The sequence below is a fragment of the Onychostoma macrolepis genome, chromosome 09 (genome assembly GCF_012432095.1).
Source record: "Onychostoma macrolepis isolate SWU-2019 chromosome 09, ASM1243209v1, whole genome shotgun sequence".
Taxonomy (NCBI): Eukaryota; Metazoa; Chordata; class Actinopteri; order Cypriniformes; family Cyprinidae; genus Onychostoma; species Onychostoma macrolepis.
Window position 1 is genome coordinate 15,693,161 of NC_081163.1, and position 12,637 is coordinate 15,705,797.

The window sequence follows — 12,637 nt, forward strand, 5'->3', positions numbered from 1 at the left end:
GTAGTTGATATGGAAATAAAAATAAATAAGAAAGATAAACCTTATCAGTAATCTCAAAGAAGCTAAAATTTGTTTTTAAAAAATGTGAAAACATTATGAAAATCTATTGGTCAGAACATGTGGGGGCCCTATTATGTGTTGTATTGTGACATATTAATGTGATATTCTGTTATTCCTAAACAAAATTGTTAAAAGAACCCTATGGAAAAAATATAGTACACATTGTGTCCTGCAGAGGACGCTCCAGTTTTATGTTTTGATTTGTTCAATGGGAGGTTAAAGATTTAATCTGTGGTCATATATTTTGTACCAGTATTGAATTAAAATAAGTAATTTAAATAGCTGAATAAGTGTGTTAGACATGTTTCCTGAGATATTAACCCGTTTTGTCTTGATGGAAAGTAATGTTTATCGCTGTGCATGCCTGTATCTGTCCTGCTAGCAAACACTGGCCTGCTCCATCCTGACGGCTCTGTTGAGTGAGTTCTCCAGCTCCACTAAGACCAGTAACATTGGCCTCAGTATGGAGTTTCACGGAAGCTGCAAACGCATCTTTCAGGTATGACCTTCTGTCCCAATCATTCTGAGTGTGTCCTTTGTTAACAGGTGTATAGTACCTGTGCTGGGTGTTTATATTTGTAAGTTAACTTGTTATAGCCAAAAACATTTTGAAATATTCATGTGATATGAATGTTTAATTGATATAAAATAATTGACGATTTATTATAGTTTTTGTTAATATTTTGAATTAGATTTTTAAAAAATATTTTATTTTTTTTATAGTGTTTTTTTTTTTTTTATTATTTTTTAATAGTTTTAATTTAATTTTAATTTATTTTTGGGGTAATTGTTTTAGTGTTGATATAATTTTTATTTGTTAGTTTTAGTTCATTTTGTTTTAGCTATTTTAATACTAAACAGAATCTATCAGAAATAAAATGTTTTTAATACTTTTTTTAAACTTTTTTAGGTGAAAAAAAACGGTAACAACCATAATCTGAAATGTGTTGTAATCACACCGTATATATGCAGAATTATGTAATAATTGAAACAAACCTGTTGACATTATAACTGAAATATTTTCAAATAAATTTAATCAGAATTAATTTGAATTTTGTGGAATTGGTTCTTGAAATTAGTACCAATACCCAGCGTTAACTTGGCTGCTTGTGCTTTTTATGATGTGTGTGTGTGTATGTTGCAGGAGGATGATCTCAGGCAGATCTTCATGCTCACTATGGAGGTCCTGCAGGAGTTCAGTCGGAGGGAGAACCTCAACGCTCAGATGTCCTGTGTTTTCCAGCGCTACCTTGCGCTGGCTAATCAAGTGCTCAGCTGGAACTTCCTTCCACCCAATTATATCCTTTCATGAAAAGATTTTGCTGACTTTTTATATTTGTGTGTATGTTTGTAGTCATGTTTTTTTTTACTTGTAAATTTAGAGGAAAGTTGAGAGAGGTGATGCAGGCTGGATTTCCTGTGAGCACTAGGAAGCACTAGACCTGGACTGCAGCCAGGAATGTTTTAGCGGCACAAGGGTTAGGAAAGACAATCAACTGTGACTTATTTTGGATTAATAATAGACAAGCTATAATGTGATAATCATTCATAACCTTCATTACATTTCTTTGCAAAATAACCATGAACACAGAACCAGATCCAGGCACATTTCTTGCTGCTAGTTAAAAATAAAAAAAACCTTGATCTTGCGGGTAAATTTTCAGAGCATTTTTTTTTTTTTTTTTACCTGCTTGAAGCTACAAAATTTGAAGCTCTTCAGCATTTGTGCTCATGATTGATTTGGATGTGGATGAATTAGAAAGTTTGTCCCACGGTTTAATTGATTTGAATATATTTGCATACATTTCTAAAGGTTTTAAGGATCTTGTCTATCCGTAGTTTTGCTTGAGCCTTTGCATGTGTCATTATTTTTACTATTCACTTGTGCTAGTGTTAGTCCTCAATCATGAGCTGTGATTGATGGTGCGTGTGTGCCTGTGTGTTTTAACTCTGTGAGGCGTTAATCCCACTCAGGCTGACTTTGTGTCTCTGTGTCTCTTTAAAGAGATCTGAGCTGGCGTCTGTGCCAACCAGGGTCACATATCACTTACAAAGGAGGCCTGTGCCAAGCCCTTATCGTGCTCAATAAGTGTGCCTTTAAACACACAGCTCATTGAGTGCTGGGCTGGAATGTCGGCCAGCCATTTGTGCATTGATGTGTTTGCATAGTTTCAAGTCATATTAATTGCCACTGGGCGCTGGAGGGGAGATAGTTCTTTGATACCAAGAACACATTTGTTAAGGACACAGAGAGGACAGAGTGAGTGTATTAGTGTTAAATTTGAAAATTAACAATGTTGCATGAATGAGAAGTTAATTAATCTGTTCTTTAATGTGTGATGTAATACAAGACTTCACAACACTCTGCAACAACTAGTCAATCTTGTTAAAATGTTACGTTTTTTTTTTTTATATATATATCTATCCGGTCAACCTCACGACGCACTAAGGTTGTAATACAATTAGTTTTTTTTAAAAATATATATTATGCACAACAAGACTGTATTTATGCATTTATTTGATCAATACATTAAGCAACAATAATGTTCAATATTATTAAAATTTAAAATAACAGTTTTCTATTTTAATGTATTTTAAAATGTAATTTATTCCTTTCATGGCCAGGCTGAATTTGGTACTTAAGAAACATTTACATGATGATGATATTATTATTATTATTATTATTATTATTATTGTGTTAGTCATTTTTGTAAAATTCATGCATTTTAGCGTGTTGATAAATTATTTTTAAAGTTTCATAAAAGGTTAAAAAAGAACTGCATTTATTTAAAATAGAAATCTTTCGTTACATTTATAACTGTCACTCTTTTTATTAATTTAATACATCATTGCAGATTAAAAGTATTAATTTCTTTACAAATAAATTTATAAATCTTACTGACGGCAAACTTTTGAATGGTAGTGTATATAAAATATTTATATATTACTTTCTAATATATTTTAAATAATTATGTATTTGATACAATGTAACTGCAGTCATGACCCATCTCTTGTGTGTGTGTGTGTGTGTGTGTGTGTGTTTTAGTGTCTATTCCTGACAGCCGCTTAGACTCTTTCCTCAAAGTGCCGCCATCTCTCAGTAGCCAAGGCTGTGGCATGCGTGTCATTTGTCCGTGACACACTCCCACTTGACGCATGTACATGTCATTTGTGTGAATCCTAAACATGTGATTCCCTTAATGTCTGCAGAACTGCATGTCTTTCTATGGCCCTAGTGATCCCAGGGCGGGTTGTGGCAGGGCTTTGAGCCGGTCAGGTGCTCTGAATGGTAGAGCGAGATGACAGACGGCTGTGTGCCATTGCTCATTTCTACCACACGTGCACAAGTTTGTAAGACCACTGTCCCCGGCCTGACAACAGGGAGGAGGGCATTCCTGGGGTGTGAGGGGAATCTTAAGAGGGAGGATGTGACACTCAGTCTTCCTAATAGACTTGGATCTCTTCTCTGTTCTTTGGCTCCAGGCAGCTCTCAGCACTCTCATAATCATTATGTCTGCTGAATGCCTACTGATTGATTCAGTCTGCAGTCCTGAGCTCAACACACAATGTCTTCAACTCACATTCAGCTTCTAATTCACAACACACAATTTACTTCTTACAATTTAGTGTTCACTTTTGATTAATCGTCCCTGCCAATATATCAACAAGGGGATCATTAATCTCTACGGAGCTGCAAATATACATGTATTCAGTGGTTAAGGAAAAGCAGATTCAGACCAGTTCCAAATTATGCTTCTGAATTGTGCAGTCGCCAGCTTGTTGCAGTGGCTGTCGCTGAAAAAAATATTTTCCTTGTGTGGAAACTTTTTGTTGTGGTACACATTTAAATTATGCCATTTCGTTGATATTGCTTTTCATTGTCTTTATTTACATGCGTGTTCTTGGGGCTGAACTAAAAACTCTGAGTAGTTGGATTTTGTCAGAAAATGTTACAGAAACATAGTCAAGGTCTCCTTGACTATATTTGTTTTAATGCTTCTCTTTACAAATTCATTGAAATACTGAAAAAATCAGTTCAGTTCACAGGAATTTCTATGAACCAAGATGCTGAAAACCAGACCATGAGCTGTATGCGTGTAATTGAACACAGTGCAGCGATTTTATACTTAATTAAATTGCAGCCTTTTTGTGGTTTTTGATCATTACAATATCAATTTACAGGTGCTTTGCCAAAGTAATGATATGTAAAAATATTGTAAAACATTTTCTGTTCGTTATGAAACGGGACAGATTAGACTGGTGGGCCGTCACAGTTCTAGGTAAATAATAGGAAACTCTAAGTGTTATTTGGATTTCTTTTAAACGGTTACTGAATTGAATCACTGTTCTATATATCTAAACTAATTTACAGAAATCACTTTTGAATCTAATTGAGATCAATAGTTTGTTAATGGAATTGATTTGCTGACAGCTCAAAACATTCACACCCCTTGCCTGTTATTCTGTTAAATTCTTTAAAACTAGAAACTGCTGTTTTCTCCATATAAACTATGCCTTCTATAATGTAACGCTCTATCAGTGTGTGTGACTCTTTATTCACCCCTTGAACTCATGTGACCCTTCATTCTTTCTCTGTCTCAGTCACAGCATGAGTCTGTCTCCTAAAGCCATCATGTCAGGCTTTGTCTTTATCATGGCTTCTTCAGCTTTCTCTAACATGTGACGCCTCAAGTACAGCACAGATAAATGTTACATCTTTACATCTGAAAGACCGTATTTGTGCTTTTATGTGAATGGTCTGAGTGTTCGTTTGAAAGCGAAGGAACTGTATGTTAATGTTAATACAAATGATTGTAAGTGTTAAGGACAGTCTGAACCCCACCTCTTTTTTTCCAGGAGTTTTTACTGTCAGACTACGGTTGGTTATAGATGCACTACTGTTCAAAGACTCTAGGATATTTAAAAAAAAAAAAAAATTAATACTTTTATAATGACACAAGACATTTATGTTACAGAAGATTTGTAATAAATGCTGTTGTTTTAAAAACAGTTCTGTTAAAGTACCACAATTTCCATTTAAAAAGCATTTATAATAAGAAATGTTTCTTGAGCACCAGATCAGTATATTAAAGTGTTTTCTGAAGGATCATGTGACACTGAAAATCCAGTTTTGCCACCACAGGAATAAATTGCATTTTAAAATATATTAAAATACAAGACAAGAATTGCTGTATTTTTAAAATAAAGGCAACCTTGCAGCCTTGGTTATCATAAGATTAAACAACCTTCCTGATCCTAAACTTTTGAACAGTAGTGGGTTACCAGCAAACATAAGATAAACACGTCAGTTACCTTATTGCAAGTCTTTGCAGTGTGCATTTGTTTTTAATAAACTAATGTTGCGGTTATACACGTGTGAAAGGGCATCTGGTTGCTGCGTCACATCTCACTGTTTTTCTTTTTTTCTTAGTATCTCCCACCATGAGTGTTTCGGTCAGTGTGTCAAGTTATAATGGTTCAACTTTTAAAAACACATCTTGAGGCTGCTTCTGTGCTATTTTATTGATCTCAGGCTAGCTGTATTGAAACACGATATAAAATGTCCGTTGTGAACACATCAGGTGAACGTGACCCTACGTCACCCCAACATTAAAGCACTTACTTGACTGTAAGTACAGTCAACTGTAAGTACAGCACTTACTTACCGACTAGTCGATTTCTGAGTTCGTCATGTGTTTGGTGTCTTCAGCAGCTGGGACGAGGGCTGGTGGAAACGAGTCATGTGCGTTTATGAGTAAGCCCGGGTTGGGTTTCAGTAGGTCATATCTTTAGTCACACTCCCAGTTTTTCATACGCTCGCACACTTTTCCAGCAATGGCTCCAAGTGACATTAAGTGACCGACTGGTTTATCCCCTGCGCCCCGTCCATCCGTCAGTCAGTCTCTCCCTGCTGCGCTCATGTGGCGGGCTGCTATCAGCCCGCTGGTGCTCAGCACACAAGCTCCAGACGCTCTCCCTCGAGGCCCGTTCTCTCCTTAGCACGGGTCACTTAGAGTTCTGACGGCCCCTTGCTATTTTTAAGAGGCCATAAAGTCAGGTCTGCTCAGGACGGACACAGGCAGAGGTGTGTAACACTCCAGCACACTCATTCTAGTTTGGCACCTGGCACTTCGCGGTGTCTGCTTAGTGAATGCGTAGGTGAGTCGCCACATGATTTGCTTTGACATATGCGGCTGTATATGGTAGACGTGAGCAGATACTGTAATGGTGTGGGTGTGTGTGTGTGTGTGTGTGTGTGTGTGTGTGTGTGAGAATGAGAATGAGAGAGCGCTTGCATTTGTATGCTGGGAGTGACTGTGGGTCCGGCCCAGAGGAATGCGTGGCCTTTGCCGGTAACTGGCTTTGATCAGACATTCCTGTGGGAGGCTTTTCTCTCTCTCTCTCTCTCTCTCTCTCTCTCTCTCTCTCCCTGCCTTTCGTTCTTTTTGTCGTTCCTTTTTTTTCCTCCATCTCTTTTCCCAGTGGGCTACATATGGAAAGGGGGAGATTTTGAGGTAAACATTTAATGGGAGGGGACAGCGTGATTGAATAGTAGTAACGGTGCCGTTGAAGAAGAGCGATAGAGAAGGAGCTGCAGAAAACAGACGCTGGGAATTCACTGCAGCAATTTTCCACACTCTTCTTAGTCCAGGACCGCACGGCCAGAGAGAAGTGACAGAAAGAAAAGGGGGTTAGAAACATCCTTCCTTATCCTTTCTGCTTTTGCTATTGCCCTTAACTGAGGTGTTACTGGGGAGGCACTACATTGCCATGTTTGAAGCGACTCAGAATGTCATGCTCAAGCCAACCGAGTCCTGGAGGGAAACTCTTCTAGACCACAGAGTCATGGACCTTTTCTTCACTGTGAGTACCAACTTATACATTTATTCTGTCTGAGGTTTTTTCCTCAACCTCCTGCTTGGAAATGGCTCTCTTCTTTTCAAATTTTTACCTCATTTCTTATGCCATTGTACGTTCAATACCTGCGTCCCCTCGTCCTCTGTTTATTCCTCTCATGTTGTTTCTTCCTGCTTTTATTCTTCTTAAAAAAAAATTGTCAATGACACTGCATCAAACAATAAGTTATAAATATTTCGCAGTTATAGAAATATAAGGCATGTTTAGAAGAAGTGAGCTGCAGCAGATTATTATATGTTGCCTTAGAAGCAGTAATCAAAGATGGAGGAGTCTGGCCTATGTGATTTATTTAAGGAAATAAAATAAAGTATAATATAAAAAAACACATTTATTTTGTATATAGGTGTGATATAAAAATAAATATATCAAAATTATTTGGTGTCAGTAAGATTTTTTTGTTGTTGTAAGTTTCTGTAGATTATCTTGTGCTCACCAGAAATACAGTAAATATGAAATATTGTTTTTCTTACATTATTTTATTACATAAAGTAACTTTCTTTTTTTCCAAGAATTTGAGGAATAGAAATGTCAGTAAAACAGTATTTGAAAAATAAGTCTTCTGTAACATTATAAATGCCTTTACTGTCACTTGTAATCAACTTAACGCATTGTTGATGAATAAAAATGTTTTTTTTTTTAATAACTTTTTAACTGTAGTGAAGGGGTGGTATATGATATAGTATATGATGCTTTCAGCACTCATGTATACATTTGTGCTTTTCATCTGAAACCGGATCTGTGGGTGACACAACTGTCCCAGAACAAACCATTTTCCGACTGTGAAGTTTGTCTGTGTTGCTCGCGGCAATAATGACAACATTACAAGGAAAAATATTAGGTAATAAGGTAATAAATCGTTGTATTTCCCCACTGAATGATAATTAGTGCTGTAAGAATTGTACTGAGAAGTAAATCTATCATTAGCATTATTATATACCATAATTATCTATAGTTTCTTTTTGATGTTAATGTTCAGTTTTAGATGGATAAATAAAGCTTAAGATTCCAGTCAAGATTAGTGAATGATTTTCTTTTCAGTATTGTTTGATTTAATATTCACTAATTTAATTCCCTGTTTGATCTAGTAAGGGCCATTCTGAACAAAATCATTTCATTCCATGTGCTCTATATTAAAGCAGTATAAATTTTAGATTCGGTTTTCCCCTAAAAATCATGTGTTGTGCGTGCATTCTGCATAGTACACCTTCCAATCATTAGAAATTCAGTTTAATGGCTCGTTACGTGTCTCAGAACTAATGTCTGTGAGCCTCAGGTTGCGATGTGTGGAACATTTCTGTCAGGTTACCCTCGGCATCAGTGATGCACAAGCCAAATAGCGTTCCGCTCTTTCTCCATTACCATTACACGGTCTCCCTGAGGCATCTGCTGCCAAATAATGCTCTACTTTCCACCATCAGTCTTGGGTGGTTTCTACGGCCAGATTAGATGTTACTTTCCTTCACTCTGCTGCTCAGGAATGGCTCCACAAGGTGCCAATATGCTGCTCCATCGTTCACGCCTCTTTTCTGAGAGGAGGCTGCGATCTGTAAACTGGCGACAAACTGCGCAGCCCTCTTAACAAGGGTCAGTCTGTTGACCTGGAGGTCAAGGACTGTTCAAACACAAGTGTCTCATTTGTCTTTTCTGGGATTTGCTGTTAGGGGTTTTAAGCAGACTGAAATAGCAGATAGATATGTTTTTTTTTTTTTTAAAGTTAGATTAGGGCTGGGCGATCTGGAAAAAAAAAATCTCACAAATTTGTTCATATCAGTCGATATCAATAATTATCATGATAAATTTCAAACTTTTTAAAAGCAGATTTTTGCTCCCAAGTGAACAATTTTGAAACCAGACTGTTAATTGTTACTCTTTATGGTCAGAACATAACACACTTCACGTTTTTGAATTCTTTAAACTTTTACAGTAATATTTCCTTAACAAAATAAATATCTTGATAGAAATTTTTCGAATGAGTGATATTGTTTCAAATCATAAAACAGGTTGGTGTTGCCTGACTTTGACACACATGTTCAGTACAGTTTGCAGTGTAGGCTGCAAAATTAATATTACATTTTTTGTCTCTTAGAAATGCATATTTGACAGTAGCTTGAGTTAACAGTAGTAGTAGCTTGTGTTAGGATGCAGATGTAAATTTCATTATCAAAAACAGTAACATCTGTAAAAATTGTAACCTCATTTTTATATTGTGAAATTGAATTATTCTTACTGAGTTTTATTAAAATTAACCATTGGTCTTCCATAGTAACATACATTTTAGATCATGATAACCACAGTTAAAACCACACATATAGCACCTCAACACCATGGTAAAAATGTAACTATGGTTTCAAGTTATATGTATGAAAAACAGTAATCTAAATACATTTAGTACAAATGCACAAATGCTATAACTTGATCACAAAAAATATTGTAATTATATTCCACTAACCCTTTAACACATGTAATGCACATATGCATTAATAATATAATTAAAATTCTATATGATTATACCACATTTCTGCCACATCACCATGGTGCAGTTGGTGTTACTTCAGTAAATCCATGGCAGGCATAAATGATGGCGATTTGTAGAATGAAAAGCCTTCTGACAGTATCGTTGCACAGTGTTTCTCCTATTTGTCAGCGCTGTTTCATCTGGCTTTAAACTTGTTTGAATCACTGAGTCATTTGTGTTCTTCACTGAATTCCAGCACTTCACTCTGGATCTCACAGCACTGTTTAGTGCTCGCGTAACTGAGATTTTTCAGCGAGTATACGCATCTGCTCTAGTGAGCTTGCAATGCGCTGCCGTTTGAACTTTTAGCCACGCATGTGATAAACAATTCATGTGGCATGGTTCAAATGAAGTTCCGCTTTTGACTCATAAACATTGTCGAACATTTATCGAACTCTTATTGTTTTATCGAAGGAAAATGATATTGCGATAGTTATCGTTTTATCGTCCAGCCCTAAGTTAGATTCTAAAACTTACTTTTTTTACTTATTTAATTAATTTTTATTTTCTTATTAAACTTCAGAGTCCTGTAAAATAATGATGAAATAAACTATTCTGGATAATGTATAAAGGCAGCTCTTTCAGGAAGGTCTAATTTAGTGATTCAGTGATTTTTATCAATATTTTTTTGACATTAAAGTATATGTTACCATTGTTTAAAAGACAAATTACATTTTCTGTGGTACAATGATGTAAAAGATGTAAGCATCCATGAAGGTAAATACATTTATATGTACTCTTTAAAAGTTCAGGTTCAGTAAAAAAAAAAAAAAAAGTTTTCATCAAGGGCACATTAAATTGATCAAAACTAAAAGAAAAGACATTTGTGACCCTGGACGACAAAAATTCAGTTTTTCGAAATTGAGATTTATACATCATCTGAAAGCTGAATAAATAAGCTTTGCACTGATGTATGGTTTGTTAGGATCGGACAATATTTGGCTGAGATACAACTATTTGAATATCTGGAATCTGAGGGTGCAAAAAAATCTAAATATTGAGAAAATCACCTTTAAAGTTGTCCAAATGAAGTTCTTAGCAATGCATATTACTAATCAAAAATGAAGTTTTTATACATTTGCAGTAAGAAATTTACAAAATTTCTTCATGGAACATGATCTTTACTTAATATCCTAATGATTTTTAGCATAAAAGAAAAATCGATAATTTTGACCCATACAATGTATTTTTGGCTATTGCTACAAATATACCCCAGCGACTTAAGACTGGTTTTGTGGTCCAGGGTCACATTTGTGATGTTACAAAATATTTCTATTTCAAATAAATGCTGTTTTTTTTAACTTTACATTCATCAAAGAATCCTGAAAAAAAAAAAAAAGAAATCATGGTTTTCACAAAAATGTTAAGCACACATTGCATTTTAAAAACATGAGAATGCAAAAGGTTATTTTTACTATTATTATTGATATTTTATGTCATTATTTTACAATACTACTGTTAGTAAAAAGTGAAGAAAAAAAAAGAAAAAAACATGTAAAAATCTTACCAATCCCAAATTTTTTAATGGTAATGTAAATATTGGCTCTTTTACCTTTTTTTTTTTTGACAAAGTAGAGATGGGGAGAATAGGTAAAGATGGAAAGGTCAGCAAATGAGCCAGATTCAAACACTCATCTCCCATGTAAATACCACAGTGTCTAGACAATGACTCTGATAGATTGTACCATTAATTTAGGATTGTTTGAGAGTTCAGTGAAGTCTCTTTGGTGCTGAGCAGCATGATGTTCAGCGGTTTTGTGCCGGTCTCTCGGGGAGCTGTTTTGGACCTTGTGATGTTTAGTGGTATTTCCAGTGGGTGGGGGGAATGTTTTTGTTAAGGGATGAGGAGTGGTCAGCTGTTACACCCTCTATGTCTTTACGAGTCTCCTTGTAGCTGTGTGTGGTGCGCTCGTTGTTTTTCTACGCCCATGCCAGGGGGATCTGTGTGTAGGGGTGAGTTATTGAACGGGGGGGGTGAGTGTGCGTGTGTCGGCCTGTCAGCGGTGTCTGTGTGTGTATGTTGGCTCGTCAGCTGTTGGTCCTCACTTCTCAGCTGTGCCCTGAACAGACGAGGGGGCGTCCAGACACGCGCTGCCGGGGTCAGAGGTGACTAGAGATGAGCTGCAGGATTAGACTCTGAACCCTGTATTCAAAGCCCCTGTTAACAGCCTCCAATCCTCCTTCAGGTGGTCTGAGGAGGGGGCAAGCCATCCATCTAAAGAGAAGCGGTCTCTCGGCCTCTTTGATTGCTTTTCAGAGGTTTGGAAACATGCAGAAGAGAGAAAATGAAGCGCAACTTAAAATAAATCTCATATTCTCTTCGCACCTAATAAAGCCATGGCTGCGCTAACATTTTCCTACCAGCCAAACCGACTGAAGGGTGTTTTTGTTTGTGGTTTTAGTTTAGGTTTGTTCTTACACCCTCCGTCTTCACATACTCACCCATTTAGTAACAAACAGTCACATTTTTATACATCCATAAAATGGGTGAAACTCAGAAAAACATGTCTGGGTTACAATTCAATATAAAACACAAAAAAAGCTAGAGGAAAATATATTTTGCTTAACCGAAAATAGATTAGGACCCTTAAGATTTGGATTGTGACATTTATTTTCATGACAGTCAAGCACATTTCCCCCAAATTCTTATTAAAGTGTGTCCAGACATTTCACTTTTTTGCTTTTTTTAGTTCTAATTTAGTAGTGATTCTCATTGCAGATTTTTTTAAAATATATATTTATCTTTAATTTAAATATAACTTAATATTTGTATTTCTGCATTGCGGTAATGAGTGATATGTATTTATGGTTAATGAGGTCTCTATTAAAAAAAACTTTGTGCATTACATATTTTTCTTTCATATGATTCATTCTTTGTTTTATAATTTTGTATTTTGAGGTGCAGTATGTTAGTGATTCTTATTGTCATTACTGTTATTTTCTTATAAAAAAAAACTATTTCATACAAAGGTTAAAATTTTTTAAATGTAGTTTTTCATTTCAGTATTTTGTGCATTGCAGTGATGAATAAGATTTTTATCTGTTTGTTTATTTGAGAATGAGGTGTCACAATTAAAAGTCATTTTGTGTATAATATTTTTTCTTTATTTAGTATGTATTCTTTCTTTTAAAATTTCGTATTTT

At 35.7% G+C, this 12,637-nt stretch overlaps 1 protein-coding gene across 1 annotated transcript in view; it reads left to right on the forward strand.

Moving 5' to 3' along the window:
- xpo4 (exportin 4) overlaps nt 1-12,637 on the forward strand; it is a 38,042-nt gene that overhangs the window by 11,094 nt on the left and 14,311 nt on the right. The window contains exons 5-7 of the mRNA XM_058788115.1: nt 443-559; nt 1,205-1,358; nt 6,812-6,924. Of these exons, the coding sequence (XP_058644098.1) occupies nt 443-559; nt 1,205-1,358; nt 6,812-6,924 (384 nt within the window). The remainder of the gene's footprint in view (nt 1-442; nt 560-1,204; nt 1,359-6,811; nt 6,925-12,637) is intronic.